Source organism: Balearica regulorum, chromosome 12 (genome assembly GCF_011004875.1).
Source record: "Balearica regulorum gibbericeps isolate bBalReg1 chromosome 12, bBalReg1.pri, whole genome shotgun sequence".
NCBI classification, from domain to species: Eukaryota; Metazoa; Chordata; class Aves; order Gruiformes; family Gruidae; genus Balearica; species Balearica regulorum.
The window spans coordinates 8,563,495-8,591,238 of NC_046195.1; the positions used below are offsets into that span (position 1 = coordinate 8,563,495).

Sequence of the window (27,744 nt, forward strand, 5' to 3'; positions counted from 1 at the left end):
ATCACTAATTCAGACTAATATGCAACTTAGGAAAAAAACCCCCAAACACTGGAAAAGGTGCTTTCAGCCTGCAAGAGTTGAAGAAGTAAGAGAACCCTTTTTTTCCCCTGCAATAATTCACACACACAAACTTTCAAATCATTAAAAATACTTCCAGGGTAACTGGCGTCAGGTCTTTGAAGTAGAGGCCATCATCAACATAGTTGCAATTGCTACTGTGCCTCCATGCACTCATACTCAATTTTCAGAATAGTTGTATTACAAGCAACTGGAAAAATGTTAAAACATACAGCAGAAAAACCTAACTTTACTATGCAGCATTGGGAGGGGGGCTTCTCCGCATTACAACTGCCCTATTCTTATACAGAGCAATTGTAACAAAAAATAGAGGTAATATTAACTGGTGATATTTACTAACACAATTAACATTTATCAGTACAAGGAAATCATAGACATTCACCATCGCATGGGTAAGAACAGCAGCAATATGATCAATAAAACTGACTAACGCCCCTGCAAATGCTTGTAATGTTTGTAGACAAACTAGTTTAAAGACTGGTACCTCCATAATGACTCAATAAATAAATTTGCTCCTGAGTTACTTCCCCACAAATCAAAAGGACAACAATTTCATTTTACTGAAACAAAAATCAGTTCTCCTACCCTCAGTTACATCGGTGGGAATAAAATCTTAGTGTACAACACTTGAAATTTGTCACTGTATCTGCTCTACATTTACTGTACAAAAACATTGTTTCTCACAGGACATTTGCTACAACGATTCACCTTACAGGATCAAACATATCAGACTTTAACCCACAGAAGTTTACTTTCACCAGAATAGACAAAAAATAAGCCTAAAATGGAAGAATTTGAAAGGCTGCTCAAGAAAGTGTGACGCTGTTACCAATAACTCTGTATTTGCAGGAACTACTACCAGATAACTATTCCAAAAGCTCCTGAAGTCCAAAGTCAGTTTTTGTTTCGTGGCTACAATTTTTATAATCCCCATTTAAGCCAAGCAACAGCTGCTCCGAAATTTGTTTTCTTAAGAGAATCATGTTACAGTGAAATGAATCATAGCTGGATCAGCGATACTGTACTGGGTACAGTTGTTTACTCCATTTTTCCTTGGTGACAAGTCAAGGGTTAATCTTATGACTCAGCCTGACAAAACAAGTCAGCTGGAGACAGGGCCAATTTTTTAAACTTGATTTCAGACAGACATGCCGTCAGCAGAGGAGCACTGAACTGACATGCACTTTGTAGCCCGAATTGTTTCCACTCATGACCCTGTACTGTGTGTCAAAAACAATAAACTGCCTGTTTCTAAAGTATGTAAAGAGATTATGAAAACTGATGCAGAGTAAAATACTGACCTAATAATAAACCAAGCTACCTGTAGGAGAATATTTCCAAAGATTGTTTTAACATTAAGATTTTGTGAATGAACTGCATGATCTCCCTGAAAACAAACATTTATAAAATACATTTTTGTCCAACTAGTCAGAGCCACATAGCAAATACACAATAAGCATATGTAACCCATCACTTGAATTTATAAAACATAAACATAATTTCTCCAGACCACTGGAAATTATACCATACGAAAGATAACTATGCAACTGTCTCAATGGATGAGAGCCATCCTTTGGTCAAATGTATCCCACAAGAAGACTGAAATATCAAATTACTTTATAAAGGTTATTGCTTTTTATGACAGTTTTATGATTTTAAATAGGTCTATTCAAAACACAACAAGTAGCAAAAACTTTTACAATTAATTATGTGCAACTAAAAATTACAGTTTCTTTTTCAGCAACAAAATCAACTGTGATGTGTAAACCCAAGTATCACAAGTTTCCTCATGGAGAGTGGGCTTCAACCCTGCAGAAAAAATGGTAACGTTCTAAGAACCCAAACCTCTTTTGGATGGGGATACCAATTCTATTGTATTGTACTAATTTCCATTTGATTTCTCAGGGACTATGCTAACCTGCTATCTTTAGAAACAGGGCGAAGGCAACTGCCCCAGAAGTCTCTCCTCCTTTCCTCCCCACTCTGCCCAGGGTTGGAACTTACTATCAATTTCAACCACATTTGACAGAGGAACAGAAATTTCACAAGTGATTAAGTTCTTAACAGTTCTAAGAAAACTGGAGCCTGAACAGGAGAGACAGACTGATGCCCCACTGAAATAAAGGCAAGGAATGGAGAACAGAGCATAAAAGACAAATTCATAGAAAATTAGTCCAATACTGAACAACCTGTTGCTAATTAAAATATACATAGTAACTTTGAGCTCCTTCTCTTGCAACAATTCAGAAAAAAAATTCCAAGCATCTTAGAACTCCCAATGTAACTTATTTTAAACCCAAACATTTATGATGATTAAGTATAGCAAGGCCAGAGATGGGATCATTGATAAAGGATGCATTGAACATCATGCATAATATAGCTGTTAGACAAGATTTCAAGCCTTAAGAAACCTAGCTGGTTTAAGGGGAAAACACATCGCTTATTATACCATCCTCTATTTAATTAATCAGTTAAGTAAATGTTAATTTGTTTTAAAATCCTGGAAGTATAGCCTTGTGTTGTTAACCAACCGCTAAGTATGCTGTTCAGCAGAGACACTGCAGACTAACTTATGGAAGACAATTTAAAATAATCCAGTGGACCGAATTTGATAGGGAAAATCCCCACAATATCCAAAGGAAGATGTTTTAAACAAATTAGTTTACTCATCTAATGCAAGAGCTAAAATAATTTGATGGTTTTCCTGTGCAAAAGGTTTGTGTTTTACGTCACATTTAACATTCACGTTACTATAACCAGAAGAGGGGACAGTTTGAAGGGATAGAGAACAGACAACAAATACTAATGAAATTGATATTAATTGCTATCCATTACTTTTACCTAGCAATATTACAAGGGTTTTGGGGGGTTGGGTGTGGTTGTTGGGTTTTTTTGTTGGTGGTTAGGGTTTTTCTTGTTGTTGTTTGCAAAAAAACCTCCAGTCACCTATGACAGATATGGGTAAAAAAAAAAATCTCTCTTTTTTAATTTGGAAACTATACCTAGGAAGTTTCTCTTTCAGTAGTTTTCCAAATAATATTGATTTTCAGATGTTTAAGTTTTTACAGAAATATTTTACTAGAAAGGAAAGAAAGGAGAAAAGTGCTGTATATCACATTCTTCAGAGTCAAACACAAAACAATTTATTTGAGGAGGTTTTAAAACTCACTTCAAAATCTTACAAATACAACTTTGATAGGATATTGCTCAAATTCAGAAAGTTTTATTATTTTGCTGAAAACACTTCAGGTTTGAAAACCTCTATGTGTCTTAACTAGCCATACCTGTATTAAGAAGTAAACAAACATGTTTATTATACTGAGGCAATAAATAATCCAATCGGAAGCCAGAAAATCATCATCCCAAAATGTGCTAAAACCCTACCCAATCTAAAAACGTGTATAGACCGTCAAAGAATTTTAGAACCTGAAATGAATTAGCAAGGCTGCGTTACTGAAACTTGCAGAAGACTACCTGAATGACAAATCTTTCAAACGTGGCCAAGAAAATTTATATGAAAAATTAAAAAGGTGATTAAGGGGTCCCTCTGCTGGTCCAACCTCAGTATCATTTAACTTTTATTTCATTACTGAAGTGCAGTGTATTTTTCACTTTCTCCCCTCACCACAACCATGCAGCTACACCTGCACTTGTGTGATCTCCCTGTAGATGGCTCCATAGTCAAAACCTGAGCCCAGCCTAATATAGCCACACACACATAGTTTTTGAATTTATTAAATAATTCCCCATCAGAGGAGCTTTAGAAGATTGCATGTCAAAATGCAGAGAGCTAATTGTGCCTCAGCATGTATTTCCTTGCATCTCTCCCCTTCTTCTGTACTCCAACTTGCTGCTTGGAAAAATTGTTTTGCAAATGAAGCCGAGTGAGCTAACAAAAGCCAAAGGAGCAATCCTTCCTTCCGTCATCCACAGTTAGGAATCCACCTACTACTTCCCTACAGAAAGAAAAAACACTAACAACTAATCCTAGCTATCAGTGCAAATGGTATGAAATCCCATAACTAAATCTCCAAGGCCATGCAACTTGCTTTCTAAGTCTTGACATCACAAGAAACTGTAGTACTAAAACAAGCGGCAATTCAATTAAATTTCTTTGCTTCAGTGTGTAAATACACACCTTCATCTGAAATGGCATTTAAAGATTATGCAGTGCTTTAATTTCAGTACCATTTTTTGGAAATGTAATCATTTTTGTATTGTCCATTTCTGACAAACAGTACTGTCACAGGCAACGCAACCTGCCCAACATTTGGGTTGAGCAAGCAACTGAAAGGAAACATCCCAGTTCAACAGCACATAAAAGTCAAGCAACACAACGTTGCTACTACTTTTCCAGCTGGCATCAAGGATTATAAAAGCCTTCCCACCAAACCCAACAAGTATTATCAAAATATATCAAGAAATAGTCTTCAAAAAAGCTTTTATCCTTATCTATTGTTGTAAAACACCACACTAATTTATGGTAATGGGCACATTAATCTTTGAGGCAAAGCAGAAGTTGCAGCAATTCCATATAACATCTCCCTAAATTACACGAGCTGCAATTCAGTCATGGGTTTGGTTTTTTTTTTTTTTTTGGATAACAGTTTTAGTGCAGATTCAAGGTTCTTTTATGCAGATCTACACTCTAATTTAAAAGCATCTAATGTGTTCATTTTGATATGTTGTGAAAACTTCAAAAATAAAGTATCTCCAGTAAACCCAAACACAAAGAAATAATTTGATATCATTATATATTCCTCATGTAAGTATATGCAGGATTTTCACAGAGAAGATCTGTCACACTAGTTCACCACAGTCAGATGACAGGATAGTTAGTTTGGAAAAATGATCTGATTGCAATAAAGAAAATGCTATTAAGTGAGGGTTACTTAAGTACCTTCACTCTAATTCAGTGAGAACTCAGTCTGAACTCTTATAGCAGAACTTTGCAATGGACTTAGTTGTTTAATAACAGCTAAATCTTCTCATATAGCAAAGAGTGGGTGGGATGCTATATTCTGAGGTTACTGCTGTTTTCAGATACATTTCAAATAAAGGCCATGTTGGAAAAAAATAATACAATAATCTAACCAGAAAACCAGGTCTTTTTCTTAATAAACATAAAATCTCAAAGAAACATTTTCACTTGGTTTGTAACGTAATTTAGGGGTTGGTTGTTTTATATATTTGCTTTTTGTTCGAGCTCACAGATGAACATGGTGCTTAAAAGGGAGTATAGAGCAAGTCCCTAAAAACTTTATCCCTTGAATCAGACGACCAAACAACAAGCATAAAGCAGAAGGGAAGATGGAAGACTGAGTCACAAGGAAGAAATCATAAGTTCTGAGTTGCATTATCCATAAGGATTTATTTGCTCAGTTTTGTTATTTAAAATTGCCTTCCAAACCACAGCACGGCATCAGAGGCAAGGTTCAAGCAAGTTACTGCTGTCTTTGAGAGCGTTAGATACTAAAGACAAGTGACAGCTGAATGTCTTACTTGACTGTGCAAGGCAATTCAGAACAGCCCGGAACAAACTAAATGCTGCTTTTTACATTTTGACATCCTTTCTGGCCAGTAGGAACAAATCTTACAAAAAAAAAAATATATCCCACTAGAAAGTCAGTTAACTACAACATCACAGTCAGTTAAACATCACATGGAGTATCTACCCAGGATCCTCCAAAGTTTTTATTTAGAGCCACAGTATTCCAAGGATGTTGCTTTACACCAGGCTACTTCAATACACATTGAACTTGCTAATACTGATGATAATTCTCTAAAGAAAGTCCACTCAGCATGGTGAATATTATATTATTTTTCATACAGTCTAAACATTAAAGTCTCAAAAACTGAGTTTCAGAGAAACAGATCCAGAGGACTGGATCCTTATTCCTCCACCATCTCAAATAATCTCCTTTTACCCTTCAGGAGGGTTTAGGAAGCAGGGAGCACAGAAGGGAGTAAGATCTATTATTTTTCTTCTGGCAATATTGGTATCTTTATGAGACATCTCTTGAAATATATTTCTCAAGCTCGGTCTTAAAAGACTAGCACGATACCAAAAAGAAAAGTGCCTTAAATGTTTGGGAGGTAGTTCTATGCATGCAAACCAAGTCTTTTCTAGCTTTGCTTCATAAAGAATTCTAGCAATAAATTAGCACCCATGGCCTATACGCATACTATAGGGGATGATATTTGAGGAACCCCTATAATCAAGCTATAAGTTGTCTTATATGTATTGCAAAATATAAAGAGTTTGAATTTAGAAAGAGATCTCTGGTATTAGAAAATATTCATTTGACAACCTCTTATTAAATAAGTGGTAATCTAAAGTTTAATATTAACTGATAGTCTCAGGTACTGTGGAAAGTTTAAAATACTAAAAATAGTTACTAGAAATGGCACCACACAGAAAACAATCAGTTGTGCCACAGCCAATTTTCTGTAACAAAAATCAACAGAGATGATGTATTTCAGATTACTTCTCTGATAAGAGACTAATTAAATAGCAAAAGAATTATAATACATATTACATTATTTTTATTAGAATTATGACCTCATGATAGCTACTGATTATGGTACAATCATAAATATTAGTCTGAAATATTTTCTGACTACACATGTAAATAGTATGTTTCTGCTCATAGCCTGTCCATAATCAGATGGCAATCTCCCCGCGTATTTCCAAGCGAGCCTTACTTTTCTTTCTTCTCCCCTCTGCGGACTGAAAAGCTCTTTGAAAACCTTGACACTCTGCTCTTCCTAACAGCCCCATCGATTAGTTACAACTGGTTTCAAGTCACATGGTGTTATTAGTTTCTTGGCTTAGTTAAGGTAACTCCTACAATCAGAAAAACGCTCAGAAATACAACAGTTCTGAATCTCTGAGGATAACGTAACTCACTGATCAGTATTTTCCCCCTCTGCTGTAATATAAATGGCACATCATAATCTTTCTCTTCATTCAAGCCTGGCTTGAGCTAACAGTGAGAAAAAATAAACCATTGATTTTTTTTAGTTTCTGTCCTCCCCAAAAGGCTTTAAATTTAGTAGTTGTAGTTTAACATAAATGCCTACATGTTAACATTCAAAATGTTTTGGGCAATGACTCACGGCTTAGCAACTTATGACAGGAAAACTTAAAAATGCATTTGCCTGGTGCATTTCATCTTACAGTAAAAGGACAAGTTCAGATTCAGTTGCAATCTCGAAAGTAACTACACAATTTATTACCACTTTTCTCCATAACTATTTTTACTTTAGGGTCTGATAAGAACACAAGAAGAAAGAGAAACCTCAAAAGCAAGTAATTTCAGAAAATACCATACAAATCCAAGAGAAAAAGAAATAAACTACAAGAAATTTGGGGTTTTTTTTTGTTGTGTGGTTTGGGGTTTTTTTTAATCATTATTTCTTAAGAGATTGTTATTAAATTACAGTTATCGAGGAAATTAAATTACTCTTGACTATCTGTTGACATGGTAGCCCTATACTAACACAAAAATATTGAAGAAACCAATCTTTTAGAAAAATTGAAAAATACAGATTTGTGTAACAACAAGTAGCATCTTTCTTGTGACTTTCCATATTATAATTAAACTTCTCTGCACTATTAGCTAAATCCATTTTATCTTTCCCACAATACATTCTGACTTCTTACCAAGGTATATTTAAAATAAAGACAACACTTACATAATTATCTACTCAATTTAATTTTCCTAAGATTCTCAGTGAAATTTAGTTTTGTGTCATCTTCCAAACACATAATATCTCATATCACTGTTTTTCAGGTAATATGCCATTTTATTTCAAGGTTCTATTCAGCGCTGAAAGCGCTGAAATACAGAGAAACAGTACTTAAAAATTGCAGCATCGCAATCATTGATTATTCACAGTAACTGCACTTTATTGCACAGATTGGTACAATGGTAATACAAAAAAAATTTATCAGCATTTTTTGTCTCCAGTCTTCTTACAGAAGAATTAAATGAAAACTATTTGAAAAATACTGCTCCTTAAAATTAAAGCCTGGTAAGAGAAATGAGAGAAATTTTTCATTCCCTAAAATGATCTCTTTACCTGGCTGACGTTACTAAATATTAAATGTGTAATGTAAGCTTTATTACTCACCTAGAATTACAGTAATAAATTACATGAAAATTGCACTGCTATGTGTTTTAGCTTCTCTGACATTTTAAATATATTTTTGTTAATCTAGCAGAAATCATCTGCTAAAGCCACCCTACATAACACACAACTGTTAAAATGTAAATTGCTAAACTATTTTTAGCTGCTGCTGAAGGGAGAAAAAAAAGGAGGGGGGGAGGAAGAAGAAGAATATTCCTGGCCTCGGGAATAATGATTTGAGGCATTGTGTTCATTTTGTTTATCAAGCAGCTATTCAGCCTCTAGTGGGGCCCAAGTGCTTATGCAAGCAAAAGCTTTTAAGAGTGCCTGCAGCTGCAATCCTGGCTTCCAGGTAGGCTGCAGGTTCAGAGCACAGCTGCCCCAGGCTATCTATACTATCGCAGCTCCATCTGGAAGTACGGCTAAAATAGGACTTCAGATCCCGGTTTCCGTACGTATCACTGTGAGCAGGGGGAGGAAAAAGGGAAAGAGAGGGAGGAGAAACCCGGGGAGATGCAAAGGCTAGAAGACACCATCATACTTCAGACTCAATACAAAATAAAAAGATCAGACCCATTTCGCTCCCACTATATTACTGTTGCCTGTGCAGTATGTTCTATTCAGCCTATCCGGCTTTGAGTTATGACTCATCCAAGTGCACCTGCGCCCATGTGTTAAGTACTGCCAAATAAAAGCCCAACATCCATTTACACAACAAAGAGATGTACCCCGCAAGGCAGCGGAGCTTCCCCCTCCCCTCCTGTTTGTTCTGAGCAGGGGAAAAAAAATAATTCTGTCCTTCACTTCACTGGGGATTTTTCACTTCACATGGATTTTTAAATGCAGATTCATTTATAAACAATTTTCTTCCTTTTAAGAATAAAGCATATTTAATACCACAAAACACCCCTATAGCATTAGATTATCACAGCCGTTAATGATTTTTCCACCAAAACCCTTCCAACCTTTTTCATCAAAGCCCTTTATTCTCAAAGGATAAATTTTCAAGCAAAGAGGGATCAACAAACTAGTTGCTTGAAAGCTTTCCTGATGCTAGGCTGAAGTTAGGAAAGGCTTAATGAAGGCTTTAAAATCCACCAGGGCTTCACAATGAACATCTGACTCGGTGATTTATGCATATTAATAACCTCAGTCCTACTGAGGCAAGCTGAGCTGTACATGTCCTCCGAATCTTAATGTCTTCAGCTCCACTGGGATTATTACAAATGTAAATTTCTAAGATTCGCAGCTATTAATCTCTGTCTGTCCTCCTGTTCAGCAACATAATGACTAATTAAACATCAAAAGACCTGTACAGGAGATCTTCTTTGACAGCTCCTGGCCCAGCTCTCTTCCCAAGAGAGGAATTCAAATGACAGGGACAAGTGGGTAGGAGTATATGAGCAAGCTACAAATCACTGCTATGAAATCTAAAAATTTCACATCAAATGTGTACTTAGTCCTCCAGAACCACTCCCAATTACCTAGCCTAGCTGTCCATGTCCAGTGGAGAGCCTTCATAATGCTAAAGTTAGGTAATTTGTATGTATGTCAGGTAAAGAGAGCACAAGGTGAGCCTGATTCGTTTACTATAAAGTAAAAAATGTAGTACTTACAGAAGAAGGCAAACCGGGGGGCACCTTTCTTACTTTCTTTGTCTGTAGAGGATCTGTACACAGAAAAACATCATCAAGTATCTACATTACAGATGAAAAAGAATAAATAGCTACGCTATACAGTTTTTTCTTTCCACAATAGATTTCTGATTTTCCAATTTCATGCATTTTTTATTTTGTGCCAATGAAATTTTGTCTTTCACATCAATATAAGAATGAGCTGAAATATGGAACATATTGATGTTCTTCTCTAAGATAAAGCTTTGTGAAATAATCACTTTCAATTCTTTCCATAAGGAAAGCAGTAATTCTTAAGAACACTGACACTGAAGGATACCCTGATGCCCTTATACACTTGCTAAGAAACAAAGTAAGATTTTGAGATATATAAGGAGGAAAATGGGACTGATTAGCGAGAGAAGTGCTTTCCCTTTCTGCACTTCAGAGTAAAAATAAAGCTATCAAAAAGGAATTTATGACATGCTAGAGTATGATTTACACACTAAAAATACTAATATGATGTAAATTTCTATATCTTTTAGCCTACACCAAGGTTGTAAATAAACAGCAAATCTAATGAACAAATTACTTAAGTAATAAAGGCAATACTTCCAACTTTACTATTACAGGCAAAGTTGAGTTGTATGATACCTGCTTCCTTCTCCCAATAATTATTGTAATGTCACAAAAGAACCCAGCAATTTCACTACCTAAATCAAGAAGCTAAACCAGTTTTGTCAGCTGCTAATAAAACTAATCTGAACAGCATGCATGCAAGTTAAAAGTAAACTGATGTCTGAAGATGAGCGTCTGGCAAGATTACCATTTCTACAGTTAACCAATTGAGTCTTCAATTAAAATACAAAGTTCCTATTTTTCTATTTTCATTCAGAACATTTAATCACAATTTTATTATACGATACGACAAGATAAAGGTGAGATAAGGTGAGAATATCTGCTGGATATCTTTAGTCTGATCCTTCCCCATAGGGGGTGCTTGAAAAAGAAATAAAAGGACTTCTGAAGGAGATATTTACGCTGCACTCAAAGTGTCACCTGGAAGGGAACACTGGTTGGTTTCAATGAACTTTAGCTGCAAATGCAAAGAGTTTGTTAAAATCCTGGTCAGGCAACTCCTTCTTGGGGATAAAATGTCCATAATTCGACTTTGCTTTAAATTCTCTGGCAGCGGTTTTGTAACATTTAACAAATCCATTTAAAAAAACATAAATATTTCAGACATACTTTCTCAAGCCATTGGAAACAAGACTCGAGATAAAAGTGTACTTCCTTTCCCTGGCATTTCTGGAAAAAACAATTCCATAAATTTGCAAATACCACCTGCCATGTCCCAAGTTACAGTCCCCCAGATTCATCCATGACAGAATGAGGAATAGGAGTACTACTCTGAAAACACTACACTTAATTTAATTTTGTTTAATCTAATAATATCTGGAACTTACCAAACTCTATATAGTTTGCACAACAAATTAACTTAATCACATATTCAAGTATATAATATAAATCAGACAATCTCGTTCAGGGCTCTCCCTCAATGACCCTCAATCCTTCATTCCATAACCTTTCTGCCCATGTCAGTACCACTCGCTGTCCAGCACCCAAAATCATGCTCCAACAGTGCCCTGTTACTCAAAATCATGGCAGGTTACTATTATAGTAGTTTCTCACTAAAACCAATTCAATGGGGGCTAAAGCTTAATAATAATAATAATGATTATTATTATTATTATTTTAAAACCCAATTAATTTTTACTAAAGTTCAAACACCCTTCCAAGTGGCAAACAATTTAACTGAACTTTCCTCAGGCTGTTCCTCTTCTGAAACAGATCTGAACTGCTGCATTTGATTCTCTCATTCTGAGGAACATGAATACTTACAAAAATATTTGTAAAGACAGACAACCCCAGATTAAACGGCGGCTGTCTTGACAACAGGTTAAAAAATTATACAAAAATGGTATTTTAAAATACATACATAAATATACACACACACACACATATAAGTAAAGTTCCAAAGTCATATTTTTATAATTAGAGATTTAAAAAACAATTTCAAGCTTGTTCAAGGCTATTTTAATGCCCAAGGAGTTTGCTGTTCTAGTTAATACTAAAGTTACTTCAAAAAACAATTTACATTTCATGAAATCTTATTTTGGGTAAGTTATATGGTTTGGTTTAAGTTATATGGTTCCAACAAACAAGATTTTATTGTGGAATGGAAGTGCTATACAGAATGAGGGGCATTAAAAACCCAAACATATAGCTAGAGTAATCCTAATGACATAATGTGCTAACGTTGAATTATGGTAGCTTTTAAACTAGAATATCAGGTTACAGTCTCTCTTTTTATACCAAAAAGAATTTTTTAAAACTTGCACACCCAATTAGTCATTATAGTCTTCTAGCAGAAATGCTGGCTCATTCTTGATTCCCTAATTCAATAGAAAGTCTTTAGACCTATGAAATATTACCACTGACTATTACCAAGTAGGAAAATTCCATTTATCTCTAAGTATCTCCAGAATAAAATATTAATACTGTCATAGGATTATAACAAATTTTAAGCAAGCTCCTGCCTGCATATTTTGCAAGGTGCTTTGATTTTAGGATAAACTACTAGTCTCCAATTGCTAAGAATGTAAAAGGTATGTTGAACCAATTACAATGAACTATATATCACCCTGAATAAAGTTACTTTTAGCATATAAAAGGATAATTGTTTCCCCTTTGTGTCTTTCCCCTACTAAATAATGGTAATGACCTCAAGGTCAGGCATTTCCAGGAGTTAATGATGGCATGGGTTAAGGGCACTCAGCTGGTCATCAGCTCCTATCCATCTGTCATTATTGCTTTTGCAATTAAGGGTTTTACTGGAGTTTCTTGTTTGTTTTATAAGCAATACTGACCAGTGTTGAATCCAAACTATCATCTCAAAGAAATCGTTAATAATTCCTGTTTATCTCTTATGTAGCAGTTTACTGTAATTTGAATTGCTCAGTACAGAGCAATCTCCAGTATATAAAATGAACTGTCAAAGCAAATAATAAAGTCTGCAGAAATGCATCATGAACAAAAGTTTAAAACCCATCTATCTTACTCACCAAGAGCTGATGAGTCATGAAGTGGTCTTCGGCGTTGATTTGTGCCAGAAAATGGGTAGTAGGGTGTTCCAGGTTTTCCCGAGGATGACAGCTGACCTGGACTTCCAAGCCCCATATCTGACCGAAGCAGACTAGACTGCAAAATATACAGAGAAAAGTAAAACTAAGCTTATAACAACTCAGCTGTTAGTTAACCAGGCTAACAAACTATTAACCACACATACTGCTCTTGGCATTTATAGGAATTTACGGGGTTTTCAGTGAAGGTCTTAGAATTCAAAAAAAGGTTGACTTTTTAAAATTAGTATTCAGAGAATATACTATAGCATAATTCAGAAAGGCAGAGCAGGTTTGGCTGTGAGCCTCCAAAAAAACCCATAACCATTTCAGTTTAAAACATCTGAGAGAATCAATTCATACTTAAATTCTAAACAAAAAACATAATACTTTTAGTTTGCAATGTTACACCTCTTCTATTACACAATATAAACATAATTGATAAAAACTGCTAAAAGAGTTTATAGCGTGACATTAGGTTTTAGCACATACTTAGAAATCCAGACTTATATTACATTCATAAAAACATGGAATAATTGTCCAAAAAAATCAATTCAGACAAAAGAGATAACACATAAGATTAATGGACAGAACATAAAAAATTATGACATTTTAAACTTCAAACCAACAACACAGTTGAACCCTATCCTTTTTGTTCCCTTTTCATGCAGTAAATACAAAAATATTCTAAACATTTAACAGGTGTGTTACATATTGTTTGGCCTCACACTATTTGGATTTCTTCTGTGAAACTGAAATGAATGTTGGTGACTTATGAGAACATAGTTTTTCCATGGTTGATACTATGCTTTGCCTTGTTTTAGTCTGAAAATCCCCAGACTTAGAGTGAAACCCACATGACTGTTTATACAGAAAACATAATGCCATGGGTCAGGAAAAATGCATTCACCGCCGCTTCACTCCTGGCTGTTGCATACAGCTTTCTTCATACAGCAGAATCCATTCTGTTACGCATAGCTAAAGACACTTTGCTTTTAATATTTGCAAAGTCAGACAGTGTTTTAGGGTCACTGTGGAACCAGCAACCTTCAGAAACAAGTGATTTGATTTCTTCATACTTGGTCATCACGTAGTGCAGTCCTCCCATTATAAAGGGTGTAAAGCACGCTGTCGGATGGCAGGGCAACAGTTATGTTTTGCCTACAGTCAAACTGCACTAACATTTCAATACTCAGATGATGCTAAGCCAGAAACTGCTGACTGACTGAACTTTTATAACAAAACAAACTTGAGGTGCCACCTAGTTAAAGTTTCTCCTTCAGCCCCATTGCTCCCAAGCCAACTTTCCTCCTCCCATCAAGTGGGATGTGAAAGAGTCAACTCAATTTCTTCATTCTAACTATAAAACAGTCTTTAAATCAGAATTGGTAATACGAAACTCATATTGAAATGAAATACCCTCCTAAGGAGTGAGGTGATCTTTAAACAAAGTATATAGAAAGCATACAGTGGAGGGGAATCTGCTTGTAGACTTGCAAAATTTGCTAATTTTGCCTCTGATGGACAGTTACGGGTTTATTGTTTTGCAGAAAGCAATATGATTATCAGAATATCTGGCTTACATAGTACACTAAGTCTGAATTTAGCAAAGATGCTATTCTAAACATTTATTAGAATTTTGGTGGTAAACACTGTGCAGGAAACCTGGCCAACCTTTTGTGAAAAGCAGTTGCTCCAAACTAATGCTGTCCAAAAGAAGAAATGAAACCAGTTCTGCACTTAGCCTAAAACTTGACTTTCAGCCCAAGAATACCCGGGACTGAAGGAAAACTTCTTTACACAGCCAATGGGGAAGGAGAGGAAGTATTATGATAGTTGTCATTTCAGGTAGCTGAAGCAAGGTCCCACTCACAGGATCCCAACTGCTGGCATTGGCAGGGACCTCTGGAGCTCATCTAGGCCAGCCTCTGCTTGCTCAGAGCAGCTGTCAAACACAGTTAGGAACTGTGGCCCATTCACGTTAAAGACAACCCTCCCTGCTCCTCCTGATCATTGGCAGTGATTTTGGAAATGCAATGGGATCCATACAGATGCCTCCAAAAAAAGGGGTGGAAGGGTTCTTAGTTCCTCTGTTCCTCTCTTTGTTAAGGGGGAGGGAGGGGACATGGCAAAAAAAACCCCAAACCAAACCACCAACCAGAAAACCCACCAGTAAAAACTCTTAAATTCACTCCTACCAAGCCATTCCAAAAGGCATGTGTCTGTATGTTTTCCAGACTTAACCTCCGACCTCTCCCTTGTGACATTTGCCACTCTTGCTTTTGTCTTAAGCATTCCAGTTCTTGACATTTTCATTGGACCTTGAATTTCAAAGCAGCACGGCTACCAAACAGCATAAAGTAAGTGTATAAGTCATATACTTCATACCCAGTGAATTTCAAGCTATGCAACACACTAAAGAAGTTTCCTGATCTCTGTTGTGCTTGAGTAAGAAATTATTTAAAAAAAAAAAAAAAGGGGAGGGAACAACGACATGCTCCTCCAAAACCACAATCCTCTTCTACCATTCTCACAATCAAATGAAGCATCTGTTTAAAATTTTGTAATTGTTCCTCAGTCTTCCAAAAGAAAATAAAAATAGATGTCATTAGTTCAGCTTATTGATTTTTCTGTCTGTCTGAACCAATTGAGAAGCAATATTGATTAGGACTGATCCTTTCCTAAGGGCATCTGATAAAGAAAGGAATACAAAAATACCACTGAGGATAGCAAAAAAGCTTCATACTATTAGCACCAAGCTTCTCCTGACTAAGTGCCTGAGGTCCCCACACAGAGGCGGATCACTTACATACGTAGTTTGCAGCAGTATCCACAGAGAACATTCACGCTCACTCTGAACCTCATCTGCCAAGCATGGATCCAATTACTAAAGAATAATCAATGACTGGTTATTCTCCTGAACACTGCCGAGTCCTGTCTGCATTACCCTTATAAATAAAGAGGCATCACCCTTCAAAATTTGCCTCTCTGGATTTTAAGGCGTATTTCCAGCTTCAAGATAAACAAGAATTTATTTAAAGCAGTATTTTCCCTAAGGAATGTATGTTTAATAACCAACCTAAAAAAACCAAACCAACCAACCAAACAAGAAAAACCCACAAAAAAAACACAACAAAAAACAAACCAAAAAAGGCTTTTATTACAATCAACTAAGAACACAGCAAGCCTGATACCAAAGAGAACAGAGAAAAAAAGGTAAACATGACTGGTTTACTTTTCAAGTTTATCCCTTTCAGCAAAACCAAGAAACAGTTTTGACAGCCTCAGGGGAAATGGCATGGCCTGACCCAAAAAATAAAGGCTTTTACAAGGGCCACTATCTAGACAAATGCTTTAAAGGGGTCCTTTTCCTAAAAAGTATTCTCAGAAAAATGAAATGCAGGGGAGTGACCTATTCAAACATTGCAAGGGCAAGGTGGAGGAAAAAGGATCATATCTGCACATGGGGGAGTGTGCGCATATGCACCTTTGTCACAGAAAACAAGTAACTTTGTATTGCAGCTCCACTTATGTGCACACAAAGTTAGCTTCCATTCAAACTAACAAGCTAATCAACCATATGCTTGTATCAAAATGGTATGCCTGAGATAAAAAAAAAAAAAGCTCCTTACTCAACATTTTAAAATGGCTTTTGAGTTGATTCTTCCAAAGAATTTGAGTATAAAAGTAAGAATGAGTTTGACTACTTTGGAAGGGCTTTTTTTCCCCAGCCCAACTCTGAATCTTTAGAATCCCAAAGATAAAATCTGATGCCAAAAATACTGCTCTGCCTTCAATGAACTTCTAGGACACCAGCCAGCAGAATTCTAATATGTTGGTAAACACTTCTTTGATATTCTTACTCTGATATTAAAGAAAAAAAAAATGTGGACAAGTAAAGGCCTACAGATGTCCTTATGTAACATTCCTTGCAGCTCTCCAGCATTTAGGCTGTATATAGATAGGAAAGCCAAGCTATCTTGCAAAATACACAAACATTTTTAACAAACACACTCCATACACTACACTACCATATATAGGGGTTTACCTTTTAAAAAATGTATTTGTTATAGGCACTTAGCCTTGTGCTTCTTGGTCTAAATCTCATTCACAGTCATTTTTTTAAATGCAAACCTATTAGCAAACACTTTAAGAACTCAGATTTTCCTGGCGTAGCCATAGCCAAACTATACAATAGTTTCATCCAAATACAACTGTGTGCCTTTACATTATTCATTATTTTCTATCAAAAGAATAATATGGTTGAGAATAAAAGCATTAGCCCATTATATGCAACTGATTATGACAGCGCCATTGTGCTAGCATAATAAGGCAGGCTGCTTTGGCAGTGAAATGAGAGCTGCAACTTACCAACTGCAAACTTAGATCTTAAAACCCTTGTGTGTCACACCCCCCCCCCCCCCAAAATAAACTAGTCAACTAGATTTTATTTTTCCTAGGTTTTTTTGCATTAGCTTCCTTTTCAAAAACTTTATGCTTTGAGTCCCAGTAGTCAGGCTGTCCATATTTAAGGCAGGAAAAGTGTCTAAACTTGTTTTTTTAAAGTACTGAAGTGTTTAGTTAAAAATTGGGAGCTTACATACATTATTTTGTAAAAGTAAAGTAATTATACATTATCCGCTACACAGTCACAGACAAACTCACTTGGTATTTCTCTATTTCTCAGAATTACATAGAGCAGATAGTAAGTGTATTCCTTGTCTTACTGTAAACTCAAATGCTGCACTGGGTAAAGCAAGATTTTCACGCACATGTCCTTTTATTCAGTGAGCCATTTAGATGACAAAGTATGTATATAATGTGTCTTAATATTTCACATGTCTTGCCTTATAGATAAACCTGACAATCTGCATGAGCAAGTTTAAAAGAATGTAAAAAACCAGAGAAGTCAAACTCTGCTAAACTTGCAAGATCCCCCAGCTAGCTTGTATATGTTGTTACTGTGATTCCAAAGGTAAATCTAGCACAAAATTAAAACATTAACAAATAATTGCTCTTTGAGGTACTAGTACAGTACAGAGGTTTGGGCTGCAAAAAGACCATTCACCTGAATTCCATGTCATACAGTTTAAGCCAAAAATATAACCAAGATACAGTGTTGAATCTCACTTCACTCAAGTCTCCAATCTTTGGAAACTGTAATGAATATGCACTCCAAAATAGGAGCTGAATTTGGAAAAACACTAACATATGATGTAAATTCATTTTAAATTTAAATTCTACAGATATGTTTGCAATTATCAGCATGTTGTTAAAGAATCTCATCCTGAGAATATCATCAAATAGTAATGTGAAATACAGTGTTACCATTTTGAGAACAAAGGGACCCTGAATGAGTAATCAATAGCAACTGGCAGAAAATGAGGCATTAATTATGATCCTCTCTAGTGTTTTGTCTCAAACAAGGTTTCATTAAATATATTGTGCTAACCTGTACATCTTCAAGCCATTACCAATAGATTTGATCATTTTTGGTCTGTTTCAGGAGGAGGAAAATAATCAGAATTAAAAAAACAAAACAACATCTAAAGTGTTATATGATATCTTGAACATTTTTTTCCTTGATCAATTTAAAGGAAATCAGGGATTGCTAATAAAACGTCTCAGGAGACAATCCTCTAACAACATGCTGATAATTGCAAACATATTCCTCATTTAAAAAAAAATACTCAGATCTTATAATCTCAATGTAGTCTCTTGAAAATTTAATTATCATCTCCTATACCTAAAGTATCATGCAGGTTTGAGAAGATAATGACAGTCATCCATCAACTGCATCCTGCCAGTGTAATCAGGCTAATCTAGCTCACTGGAGTAAAAAACAGCTACCTAGGGTACTAAATACTGAAGTGCTGCAACATCATAAACAAAATAACAGACATTTAGTTTTACTGTCTTCCCAATTAATGTTAACAGTTGAAAATATCAAGGTATCAATATATTCTCCCTTTACACCAAAGCTTTTCCAGATCACCATGAGCTGCTTCTTCAATATGTATACCTAAGCAGTATCTGCTACTATGGATAATTCTGTTTGTGTGTAAATATACTGAGACTGAGCACAGGGACGGAGGAGGAAGAAGTTTATTCAGAATTCCATATACGTTTTCTTAAGCAGTGGGAGGAGTAGAGATTAAACGGGAAGGGAAGGAAACATTTATGTACTCCTTCTGCATCTAAATGGCTTTAAAGCACCTGATTAATACAAATATTTTGAATTAGTCCCTTCCTTTTCTTTTGCAAGAGTGGCTTCCCTGCACTGATACCACATATTGGCAAGACTACAAATTCTGTCTTGCACTTCTAAAAGCGGCATCCTGCTGATGTTGGTGTCCAATCCCTGAGGTTATGCTGGCTCAGCTTGTCTTTGCTCATCCCCCCGGGCAAGGTATTTTTGCGTTGCTGACTGAATTCTAGGAAGGCATTACTAAGCATTGTGATTACAGGTCAGGCTCCCCTCCCTTTGCCTTTGAATCTTTTTGCTACATTATAAAAACAGTAATTTGAACAGCTTCCTTACTGTGATTACACAAAAGCAGAAGGTTTGTGGAGAAGTGCAAAATGTCTGAAGAGAAGCAGCTGAGGGGTTATTCATCTACTTTTAATTTTTTGGAACCAGCCTTCCTGCTTTTTTCTCTGATTACAAGATACGAGCATGAGAAGTCAACATTGTAATAGAAGATTTTATGCTGAGTCTTATTTACAGAAGTCAGACTATAAAGAATATTATAAAACTCAAACTATCCTGGCATCTGTTTCTCCCACTGCATCTTCAGCAAAATCATTTCAAAAGATTTCAGACCATTAGTAGAATCTTTCATGTATATGGTATGGAAGCTGTGTATCTCCTCTCCCACACAGACAAGAGAAAAATCTCACTCACTCTAAGCACCAAGTCAGAAAATGCATAGCGTAACGAGGGTTCAAAAACTATCATTAATATAGCAACCAGATAATTATTAGGACTTAACATGGAGGACACATATGGTTTCACATATGATCAAGTGAAAGTTAAGTCCAATACTAGGGTGCTAGTAAATGGATAGTCAAGCCCAGTAAATATCTTAGGCTACAATCCCCTCCCCTTAATAAATGTTATCTTTCTCTCCCTGCTCTTTAGAAATCTGTGCCATTAGGAGCACTATCATCTTGAAAAGCACTCCACAACACAACAGAAACCAATGCAAGTTGGGTGGTTTAGTTGCACGGAAGAGGAATCAAAATGGCGAATCTGTCTTGTGCTTCTTTCCATCCACTGCCTATCTGCTCAAGCTACAGTGTCTCCCAGCCCATCTCAGGCAGCAAATGCTGAGAAACAGGTTGCTTACACCACTATCTCCCCCTTCCCAATTCTCAGGGCCTGTAATCATCTTGAGAGCAGTAATCTGTGCAGATGCAAAGTTTGGGAAGGGACTTTCTCTCCCTATGAAGAAAAGGTAAATGGGTGCTCAACATCCTAGAGCAGTTACAGACAAAAGGAATAAACACTTCAAGAAAATCCAAAGGGCAATCCAGCCCATTTAAACAGACAGGGATGGCTGGGAGAAAAGACTTGAGCTAATCTTTTCCCCATCCTCCAATAATACCATAAATATGTAATTGAGAAGCACCTAGCTCTAAGGCAGCAAGATTAGCTGGGGACAAATAGTAATTGGCCAAAGAAATTGTATCTGCATTCCATGGTGTAACATGCTTTGTAGTTCCTTATGCAGCAATGTGTAAGATACTATATATAAAAATTTACAGGATATTCATTACCTTAAATAAAATCAAACACAATCAAAAATTAAAAGGAGGCAAGAAAATTTGCCAACCCTAAATAGTGTGAGAAAGAGAAGGGCAAAGACAAGTAACAATTTGTCTGCTTAAGACATTCAAAATGATTCCTTGCAGAACTGCTCCCCTTTTATAAATAGCATCCCTCCCCCAAGTATAATTCCTAACACCTGCTACCCGCTTCACTGGGGAATGTCTTCCCTGATTAACTTCAGGTGGTCACCTCCAGCTCTGGAAAAAGAAATCTAGCCTGTGCCCAGTATGTTTTTACTTTCTAAAAAGGGTCTGCAGGCTCCTCATCTGTTGAGAGACAGGAACTATTTCCCAATAGCACACTAAGTAATTCACTTCTAATAAATCATAATCAAGAGAAAGTTCATATTGCTTGGTTTTACTTGAGAAGTAAAATGAAGCAAAATACACTCAAGTTTGGACATCCCATCTGCCCTTAAACTATATATGCCTCTCCTCATCCCAGCCTTCTAAGATGGTATCAGCTGGCAGAATCCAGAGTTGCTGCCTCAGTTAACATTGTGTCAGCCTTTCCTTCACAAGCCGTGTTTCTTAGAGATTGATAGCTCAGCTGTAAAAATCTGCTTTAGGGAGACACCTGATATCAAAGGTGTCAGAGAAGAGGAGATTAAAAAGAGAAAACTCACAAAATAAAATCAGTTTGTCAGCTTTAAAGTTATATTGGTGTTAAAACCTCCACACATGTACAAGCCTTAAAATTTTTTATACTTCCATAACTCAGTATTACTCGGATTTAAATTGACATTATGTTCTCTATACTGTTTCTAAAACTATGCAAGGAAGAAAAAAAATAACTGGTGCCACTGCTTGCAGTCCTTTCTAAGGCCCCACAGATAAGAAAGGCCCAGAATATCATGTATTTTTCTGCCTTATTGGAAAGATCCATGTAAAGCATCTTAAAACATATTGTCGGCAGTGAGCAGGAAGAGCTTTCTTGTTGCCATTTAACAGATACATTAGTGGTGGGGGAGGAGAAAAAACCTTGTGGGTCCATAGCTGATACAATCTGACATGTTTTATTAGCACCAAAGCAAATACTAAAAATTTGATTAAAACTACAAAATGGCAGCCCCTCTATAGCACCTATTCTTTTTTTATAATTACCATGTTTAAAATATGCATGTTTTTCCCTTACTGTACACAACTACATTGAAGTGTATAGTCGGCACATATGTATTTTTTACAAGATCCAATTTCAAAACCTGGAAGTTTAAAAAAACAAAAAGCCCAAGGGGATCTGAGATGCACTAACTACAAGCTTTAGCCTAACATTCTCCAGAGAGAATTATTTACACTCTAGCATCCCTTTTGCCACAATATTACTTCCTCTATGTCTAGGTGTGGTCTAAATATGCCTATTTCAAATCATTTCTGAGACAAGCTATTTACATTTTTCTATTAATTTAAACCCTTTCATTAGTTCAATTTTTTTTTAAAAATCCTTTCAAAAACACTACAATATCATAGGAGCAGATGGCACATCCTCAACACAGAATAACTGTCTAATTATTTCTCTCAAGGAAGCCAAACAGGGATACAAGTCTTAGAGACAAGCAATAAAAAAAGTTTCAGGATATGAACAGGATTCCTACAGGAAGAAATGAAAACTGCAGAATTCTGAATGTGTGTTGCTTGCATATGCAAACTTTAGATATACATCAGGTTACCCAAGAAGAAACTTTGAAGTACTCACTGGCTCTACAAAGAAACACCTAATATATCTGTTCTACACAGTTGTCCATTACTACTTTCATCTTCCAGTAAGTCATCTAGTGCTCACTTCTTTGACATATAATGCCACAGTAAAGCATATTAGTAGTGGTCTAGTACAATGGCCCTTGTATTAAAGGAATGAATTGTTACAAACTTAGCAAAGCACCCTAGGAGCAACTGCAGAGACACACTGCCATGCTGCCATTCAGGGGCTACACCTGCAAATCCAGAAAGACTTGTTTGGAAGCTTTCATACACATTTACAGAACAACCACAGTTATCAGTAAATCTCATTTCTGCTTCCCATTTACATGTTTATACACTTTTACCTCCTAACATTCACATTTTTGTCTGTATGAGTATTCTTACATATTATTTTTGTCTGTATATGTAAACTGTATGTTTAGCATTACTTGATACTAAAAAAATCAGTTAATCTTCTCCAGTAGACTACATACATATCTCACAATTATGTAGTTTATGAACATATTAAAAATACTTTTAAGTTGGTGCTATTCAATTCTATTAATTTTTCTCTATGCAGCAAGCTAGTATCTACATCCTACTATGTATGGATACTTGTTTTCACTCTTGCTTGCATGTTCCTCACCACCTCACCCATAATACAAAAAAGTTGCCATTTTTACCTATGCACAACATGAGCGAGCTTTTATGTTCTCCCTAGACAACTCAAATTTCTAGAGTTCTACTCTTATTACACTTCTTCAACCTGTGAGATTGCTGTTAGAGAGAGCGTGCTCCGAGATACTACTTTCCCCAGCACTGCAGGATTGTTCTTCAGATTTGCATTCTGCTCAAACTGCTTTAAAGTCGTCTTAAATTCAAGAGGCAAACTACTGACTATGCAAAGGCAAAGTAACATACACTTGCAGACATTTCTTTTGCAAAAGTGATCATCTGTTAAATTGCTTGAGAGATTGGTGCTAAAGGCATTTTTTGGGTTTGTTTCAAAGCTCTTATAGTGTGTTTGTTAAGAAGCGACTTCAATTATTTTTTTTTGCACAAAACAAACTTTTTATTCCATGAAGGATGTAATAGCTAATAAATACAGTTCTTCCTTTCTTTAAGACATTACTAAATTTGCAGATAACTAGATGCCAACCTTTAAAGTTCCACATTAATTTTTTTATAAAGAGAGTTCTTTAAGTCAATAAAAAAAGACAGATCACAATTTTTTGCTAAAAAGCCAACAGTATGAATTCCAGTTGCTCAAGACCTATACTGCATTAAATTCTGTAATATTTTTCAGCACAAGTGAGTCAGGCACATACAAGTCTAGCTTTCTCTGGCACCCAGATAAGGAGAATGTTTCTATGTTGAATCATAGCAAAGGTAGAAGATGGATGAGTTTGTTTCAACTTACTTTAACAATCAGTAAGAAGTCAGCTAATTTTTTTCTCCAAGGTACTACCCAAGTAACAGCATACATTTAAAGTAATTTAAGAAATACAAACCATGCTCTGAAGATGCACAAAGGACACTACATCTGTCTTAATATTCCAGTGAAGCCTTCCCCCCCCTCCCACCCTGATAAAGAAATTGGTAAATTTTGAAAAGTTGTCTGAAATTATGTCTTAATATGTTTACTTGAAGTATATTCCCATAAGGAGCACTAAGTATGGTGCTAATGTGCATAAAATGCTACTGTCATACTGCAAAATTCAGGCTAATTTAATAATGCCTGATGTGCCTTACATCATGTTGCCATGATGCAATAATATGCTGCTAAATGAGTCACCTCACATTAGCTTCACAGCAATAGCAGAGCTGATGGCTATTGAAGGGAAAATGGTGTAAGCAATATTACTGGAAACAGTGATGGACCAGCTTTCTATTGGATTTTTTTTTCTTCATCCAAAAAATAAAGATCCTGAAGCAGCCTTATTTATTACCAATATGCACAAAACTTATATAATAGCATCAGCAGAAATGAGAAAAATCCATCTGCCACTACTAAATAAAATACATATAGTATATACAGTATCATATAAATTCATATGCTCTCTACGTAGCATATGCATATCTATCATGCACCATATAGAGTATATATTTTATGCAGTATTATATAATTTTACATAGACTAATTGAAATGTATTTAGTAGCTATAATGGCTCCTTCCAGCATTCATGTATTCCACAGATTTACCAATTAAACTTTTTTCTAAATGAGTTTTGTAACAGTTAAAGCATCCTGTCATTATACAGAACATGTAGATTAGAGAGTTAGAAAAATAAAGAAATTAAGATACGTCTCTTTATAGAAAGGTTATACTTTAAGCAAAAAATGATGAATGCCTCTTTAGTTCTTGCCTAACCTTCACTACACTTAGCACTTGATTCTATCTCCTTTCTCACACATGGGATAGCATGCAGACTAGAAATTATTATGAAGGGAGGGTAAACATGTTATCTCCACATGTCAAAAAATCCATAATGTCTATTTTGTGCATGATTGTTTAGAATTAAAACAGAACATTAAGGGGATAGTCACAAATAGTTTACTATCTTCAGCCTAGTGATGCCAGTGGACAGCCTTTGCCAGGCAGATGAGAACAGGCACTGTTGGGCTAACGGAGCATCCTCCCCGCTCTGCCCCAATTAGCCAAGGCACTGACAGGCTCATGGGGATAAAGTTAGCTTCTGTGAAGACCCACAGAAACAATTAGAAGAATTAGTCTAACAGCTACACGTGTATTGCACATTTATCTCAATTTCACTTTGAAAATAGTGCAGATTCCTGGCTTTCTTAGAGCTCAGACCTGTCAAAGCAATGTGCAGTGACAGCTGGGTACCTTTTTGATGATATTGGACATGGGAGTCATGCATTCAATATCAGAAGTCTAATCTCATTTCTTTTACACAAGCTACAGTTTTCAGTGTTAAATAACACAAATGTAAAGAAAACCCTTTTTATGACAAGAAACTTTCTGAAAACTTAATCTATATCCAATTTAAGATTTGTGAAAAGATGCCCTCCCCAAATCTGCAATTACACAGCCCACAGGAACGGTGGAATCCCACACAAAAATCACAAACCACCCTCCCCCCTCCAATTCAAAGACATAAACAGAGATGTTGTGTCAAGCCATGTAGCACTGCATTTCATTCTGATAGCAAAATACAGGTTTTTTACATTTCTTCTAAAAGCTGTCAATTCTTTGTGCAGGTAAAAGTTTTTGACATTCATCTAAACCAGCTCTGCATAAGCCTTGATTTGTCATCTTGCCCAACCACTTAAGAATCTATATACTCTAAGAAACATTGGAGAGAGAAAAAAGGCAGTAAGAGTTGGAAAGGTACAGCATATAGTGAAGACCTGTCAGAAGGAGAAAGAATATGAAGTACAGATAAAGCCAAAAAATGGAAGAGGATTCAGAACTTGATTGCAAAGCAATAGACAAGCACAGGTGCTAATGTAGCGCGCGCACACACATGCACCATTAACCTTATTAACACTAAACCATATAAACCCCACAGCTTCAGACAAATGCAACTACCTTATTCAACGCTGTTATTTGCATGAATGGGCCCAGTGCAAAGTGCTATACTCCAGGCTGCTCCTTTTTTGGCTTGCTTAAAACACATGATGTAAATAAAACCTGAAACTATGCCCTTCCTGTTTGGTAAAATATTCATAAATTAGCCATATTTACACTCTTGTGACTAAACAATGTTACACCTGAATCACATTTCTTTACCTAAGTTGCTCAGATTTTTAAGCTACATTGAAAATCAATCACACTTGAAGCTTGTAGATAGCTCTCAGTCCATACAAGTCACCGCTTAGATCATTTTTGGTAAAGGGTGAGAAGTGATAGTAAGAGTCTTAAGCATTTCAGTGTACAGCAGTCTTGAAAAAGTCTTGATTCCAGCCCTCTGTAAACTTAATAGGAAATTAAAATTAAAACACACCACACATCCACACCAGGTTGTTAATACTATTTACAACAATGACATATGGAAAGAACATTGGTAAGAGAAGAACAGGTTAGAGAGTATTTAGAGAAGTTAGGTATTTTCAATTCATCTGTACCCAATAAGACACTCAGAAGACCAGCTCTTGCCATTCTCAGAATTTCAGAAACCTTAGCCACTGTCTTTGAAAACTCGTGGTTCAGAGAAAGTGCAGAGGCTAAAAAAGAATGGAGTTGGTTGGTTTGTTTCAGGGAGGAACAAAAGCAGTGGCTTTTGTAATTCCTCACCAATTTAATTTTCATTTTTTGGAAGAATATTGGAAGAAATAGACTGCAAATGCCAAAAGATGATGATGAAGTGATACGAATACAGCTGGAATAAACTATGTAAAACCAATCTCACTTCCTTCTCAGATAGCATAAGAGATGTTTTAATAAGGCTTTTACTACTTTCACATTTCACAGGTGAACTAAGGAACCAAGGACAACTAAAACTACAGCTGAATACAGAGCACAGCTGTTTAAAAAACAGCAGCTTGGGGTTCACGATCAACACTGGGTGAATGTATTAACTGAGACTTTGCAGGCATCTGTTTTGGGCATCATTCCACCTCTTAATTAGTGACTTGGATGAAAAATGAAGACCACATTTACTAAATTCACAAAGCAAATAACCCAGAAGGATCTACAAATGCAGTGCAAGCCTGGAATTCAAAATTGCACTGACAAATTTAGAGAAGTTAAAAGGAATGTGATAAAAAGTAAACACACTTTTTGCGTATTGAACCTGGTAACTGAAAAATACAGGCTGAGGAATGACAAGCTGGCCCACACTACCATAAGAAGGTATTGGGAAATTTTAGGCCATCACCAATCAAGCAAGTATCAAAGGTTGGATATTTGTTATGAAAAAGGCAAATACCACATAGCAAAAAATTAACAGTATTGTCAGAAAGATCCAGGAAATTTCTTTTTGCCATAATGGTTAGGCCTTAGATGAGGTACTTTACCTAGTCTAAAAACTGGAATTCCCTAGCATTGTGAACCTACTGGAGAACATCCAGAGCAGAGCATAAGTTTTCTACCAGTATTTCAAGCTGAGATAGCCCCTGTTACATATCTGCTATTAAAAAATATACCTGCATTATATTCTGTACTACACAAACCAATATAAAAATTAATTCCATTTATGTCTTATCTTTTCTAAGAACTCCTTATCATCTTAATATCTACTGTATGCGGTTTGTAAGACAAGAGTCAG

The 27,744-nt window shown here is 36.0% G+C and overlaps 1 protein-coding gene across 8 annotated transcripts in view; it reads right to left on the reverse strand.

Annotated features, from left to right (window-relative positions):
- The window catches only part of TCF12 (transcription factor 12), a 174,268-nt gene that overhangs the window by 43,294 nt on the left and 103,230 nt on the right, over positions 1 to 27,744 (reverse strand). For all 8 annotated transcript variants that reach the window (XM_075764046.1, XM_075764042.1, XM_075764044.1 and 5 more), the window contains 2 exons: positions 12,950 to 13,085; positions 9,828 to 9,880 (listed from right to left, as the gene is read on the reverse strand). In XM_075764046.1, coding sequence (XP_075620161.1) covers positions 9,828 to 9,880; positions 12,950 to 13,085 — 189 coding nt within the window. The remainder of the gene's footprint in view (positions 1 to 9,827; positions 9,881 to 12,949; positions 13,086 to 27,744) is intronic.